The 4,414-nt window shown below is 41.8% G+C and overlaps 1 protein-coding gene across 2 annotated transcripts in view; it reads right to left on the reverse strand.

Annotated features, from left to right (window-relative positions):
- The window catches only part of znf385b (zinc finger protein 385B), a 31,227-nt gene extending 27,647 nt beyond the window's left edge, over positions 1-3,580 (reverse strand). Inside the window, exons 1-2 of one of the 2 annotated variants that reach the window (XM_037687072.1) lie at positions 3,467-3,580; positions 3,231-3,341 (exon numbers count right to left, since the gene is read on the reverse strand). In XM_037687072.1, coding sequence (XP_037543000.1) covers positions 3,231-3,341; positions 3,467-3,538 — 183 coding nt within the window. In that variant the 5' untranslated portion in view covers positions 3,539-3,580. The other variant, XM_037687071.1, reaches the window with a different exon arrangement.
- Positions 3,581-4,414: the final 834 nt, after the last annotated feature.

A 4,414-nucleotide genomic window follows, 5' to 3' on the forward strand; every position in this document is an offset into this window, starting at 1 on the left:
TCAGATATGTATATATAACTATATATATATATATATATATATATATAAATACATGCACAAGATTTGTATATATAAAATATAAATATAATGTATACATAAGATTGTGATATTATAATGTGTGTGTATATATAAGAAATATATACACACACATATGTGCCCCCCTTCTCTTTTTACACACCTCAGTGTGTATATATGTATAAACACACATTATCTAGATCACTGTCATATATTCATATGTCTTAGATCGGGGAAACAAAACAGCCACTGGCCAAAAGGATGGCCCAGCACAGAAGATCAACATCATCAGGCCAGGACTCTGCGGTCTACACTCATCTCCAGGCCAGCGGTCACTCTTTCAGGGATGAAGATGTTCACATCCTGGACAGAGAGGAACGATGGTTTGAGAGAGGAGTAAAGGAGGCCATCTTTGTGAAAAGAAATCGTCCATCATTAAACAGGGGTGGAGGCCTACGTGTTCAACTGTCCCCCTCTTACAATGCTGTGATTGCTAGTATCACTCAGCCCTCTGTGAACAGTAAACAGCCATCAGTGTGCTAATGATCCATTGTTATGCTGATGGTCCTTCTTGAGCATGTGATCAGCTGGTTTTGGTTGTCAGCAGCAAAACTGGTTGATCCACCCTGAGACGGTGCTATTTAAGAGACTGAGCTGAATACAGCTCCTCAGACTGAGGAAGTCTCTCGGATGAGAGACAAAACGTTTCTACATTTTTTTGTTGATTTGCTTTGTTTTGTTTTTTTGAATGTCCAGAGGACCAGATTTAACTTTTTTAGATATTAACAATATTCAAACCAACTTTTGACTGAAAACAACTGCCCATCCCAGTTTCCTACGCCAGCTTTGAGCTGAGCGTCTTTGAACTTGGCCATTCGCCTCCGACGTTATTTGCACTCATCTATCGCCCACCTCGATCTAAGGATTTCATAAATGAGTTTTCTGACTTATTGGCTGAAATCACACCAAAATATAATCCTGTTTTCATTATTGGGGACTTTAATTTGCGCGTGTGCTGTCCTGAGAAGTCCTTGGTTAAGGACTTTTAGATTTATTGGACTCATTTCATCTAACTCAGCAGGTAAACGGTCTCACCCAAGAGCGTGGACATACAGTGGACCTTGTTTTAACACGTAATGTGACTGTTAGTAATCTTGAAATTGGTGATAATATTTTTTCAGATCACATGCCAGTCCGGTTTGAGTTCACCCTCCCCCATCTAACTCCTAAGTCATGCATTCCTGCACGTAGTAGCCGGTCCATTAACCATTTCACTTCCGCACGTTTCACAGATGTTTATAACTCTGAAATGATAATTCAGCCCCCGGTGTTTCTCACCACCACTGAGGAGCTGACATCCCAGTTCAACTCTGTCTGCTTAAAGACTCTGGATCATGTTGCGCCTGTTAAAACTAAACAATCAAAACTCAGAGCAGAACCTTGGCTGAGTGACGTCACCAAGGCTGTTAGGCAGCAATGTAGGAGGGCGGAGCGCAAGTGGAGGAAAGACAGGCTGCAGGTCTCTTTTCAAATACTTAAAGAGAGTTGGCGCCGTTATCAGAAAGCAGTGAAAGCTGCTAAATCCAAATACTTCTCTGATATAATTACCTGTGCGAAAACTTCTTACATTTCTTTTTGGAAAAAATTGCGACCACCCGAGCTCTCATTTCCCCTCCAACTCATGACCCATCCATCCCACCTCAATCTGTAGCTCTATTTGACCATTTTGAACCCATCACTCTATCTTCTCTAGAGCAAGTCATGTGCAGCTTGAAACCGTCTGGTTCCCCTTTGATGTGGTCCCCCCTCGACTACTAAAGGAGGTTTTTCCTACTCTAGGTCCATCCATTCTTACTATAGTAAACAGTAGTTTATCCACTGGCGTGGTGCCAAAATCCTTTAAACATGCTGCTGTCCAGCCTCTCCTGAAAAAAACAAACCTTGACCCCTCAGTCATATCCAACCTCCGGCCTGTCTCCAAACTCCCATTTGTTTCTAAACTACTGGAGAAAATAGTCGAGTCCCAGTTGAAGTGCTTCCTGGAGGGTCACACCATCTTAGAGCTATTCCAATCTGGCCATTCCAATCCCTGCTCGACTGCCTGGCTGACATCAGGGACTGGATGGCTTTAAACTTCTTAAGTTTCAATGAAAAGAAGTCTGAAGTCATGTTGTTCCCTCCCAATGACACGATCACAAACCACTGCATCGACCTCTCCGCTCTAACCCTGTCAGAAAAACAAAGAGTCACTAATCTGGGAGTGATAATGGACCCTTCCCTGAAACTTAACAATCATGTAAACATGATTGTTAAATCATGTTTATTCCAACTGAGGCGGCTGTCTAAACTGAAGCCCATATTGTCCAAAAATAACCTGGAGACAGTAATACATGCATTCATTACATCTAGGCTTGATTACTGCAATTCACTCCTGTTTGGTATCAGTCAGACCTCCATAGCACGACTACAACTTGTCCAGAATGCAGCAGCCTGATTTTAAACCAGTACAGGCAAAAGAGAGCACATTACACCAGTTTTTGGCCTCACTGCACTGGTTACCAGTTCACTTTTTAATCCAGTTCAAAATATTCATGTATGTCTACAAATCACTGAACAGTTACCCCCCCCCCCATCTCTCTGATCTGCTACAACCGTATGTCCCACCACGTTCCCTGAGGTCAGCGGACCAGTTGCTCCTCACAGTTCCAGGAACTCGTCTTAAGCACAGAGGTGACAGGTTTTTAAGTAAAAACATTAATGTGGTACTTCTACTTTTACTAGAGAACATTTGTGTTTATTTATTTGTACTTTTACTTGAGTACAGTGTTTGAGTACTTTCTCCACCACTGTCTGCAGCCACTTCTTCAGCTCGTCCTCTATCCCTCATCCTCAGCAGGGAGCTGCATGACTATATTGTCCTGTTTGAGCTCTGACAGGTGGTGTTCCTATATGTTGAAATTAAATCCACAATGCTCAGAGAAACTACATTAGTTTGAATTGTTCACACATAAACAAACACCGGTTCTGGTCCGTGCCGGAAGTTGTGCCCATAATTCACATAAGGCACCATGGGGGCTAAGAATAAGGTGGATATGTTTCTATCTGAGCTGCTGTCTCTCTCCATCCATCCATCCATCCATCCATCCATCCATCCATCCATCCATCATCTATGTATGTATGCATGCACACAGCAGTTTCTGTGCACTCAAGCTTACATCAGAGTTGAACCTCAGTTGGCAGACATTACAGGAAATAACCTGCTTTTTTTTAGGTACCAAGGTAACACCAAAGGTGTGATTGATGACAGCCTTCTGTATTGGATCCATCTGTTTGAGACACACAAAGGTCAGTGGTCAGATGTTGCACATAGTTGTTTGAACACAGATATCAAGTTTAACCTGTGCTAAAATAGCCTGTACATGTTGTTGTTGCTGCATAAAGATTTATGTACCGTGTTGAAGTTTGGGAAGAGCCCGACTGGTGACATTGTCTCTACAGGAAGGGGCAAGTATTGTTTCACCATATCTGAAGAACTAGTGGCACTAATGGGTCCTGGCAACGTCCTGCCCACTGCACCACTTCTACTTCCTGGGAACAGAAACGCATTTCAACATGTTACCATGTATCTATAGGCTGTGAATGAAATACTGCAACAACATGAAAAAGAAAAGTGCAAGAGGTTATAAATTTTAATCAAAGTCAGTTTTATTTTAAATACTGTATATTAAAAAAAAAAGTTTTTTATTGTTTTACTTTAGACGATAAGGAAACACCATTACCACAAACTGGGAGTGTCAATGAAAGTTCCAAGAGAATTGTTGTATCAGCAAGGCTTCTAATCACCAGTTCAGACTGAAGCATAACCAAGAAACAACCAAAACATCAAAGTTCATGCTCAATAATCCAGGTAAACAAATCCAACAAAGTTAAGTCAGGTCTTCTGGATGGTTTATTTTTGTTGAAAGGTTTCGTCTTTCATCCAAAAGACTTCATCAGTCTTCAAAACACCACTGTGATGTTCTGAACCACTTTGGCCATGACTGCCTCAGATAAGTCGGTGGGGGAGAGGGCGGACTCCAGAAACCATCTGAGGATTATCAAACTGGTTGACCCACTTTGTGAAGGTGCTATTTATGACTGTTTGTTGTGGCTCCTCAGACTGATGGAGTCTTTGGGACGAAAGATAAAATGTTTCAACAAAAAGGAACCGTCCAGAGGACCTGACTGAACTTAGTTGGATTTTTACTTGGATTATTGAGCATGAACTTTGATGTTTCCAGATATATTAAGAATCACATAAAGATTCATCTCAGAGTAAGTAGCCTCTCCAAACACCTGTAGCACCTTATCCTTGTTAGGAGTGCGCGGGGAACCCAGATGTTATGAGACCCAGAACGAG

This window comes from Nematolebias whitei, chromosome 13 (genome assembly GCF_014905685.2).
Source record: "Nematolebias whitei isolate Nwh7 chromosome 13, NemWhi1, whole genome shotgun sequence".
NCBI classification, from domain to species: domain Eukaryota; kingdom Metazoa; phylum Chordata; class Actinopteri; order Cyprinodontiformes; family Rivulidae; genus Nematolebias; species Nematolebias whitei.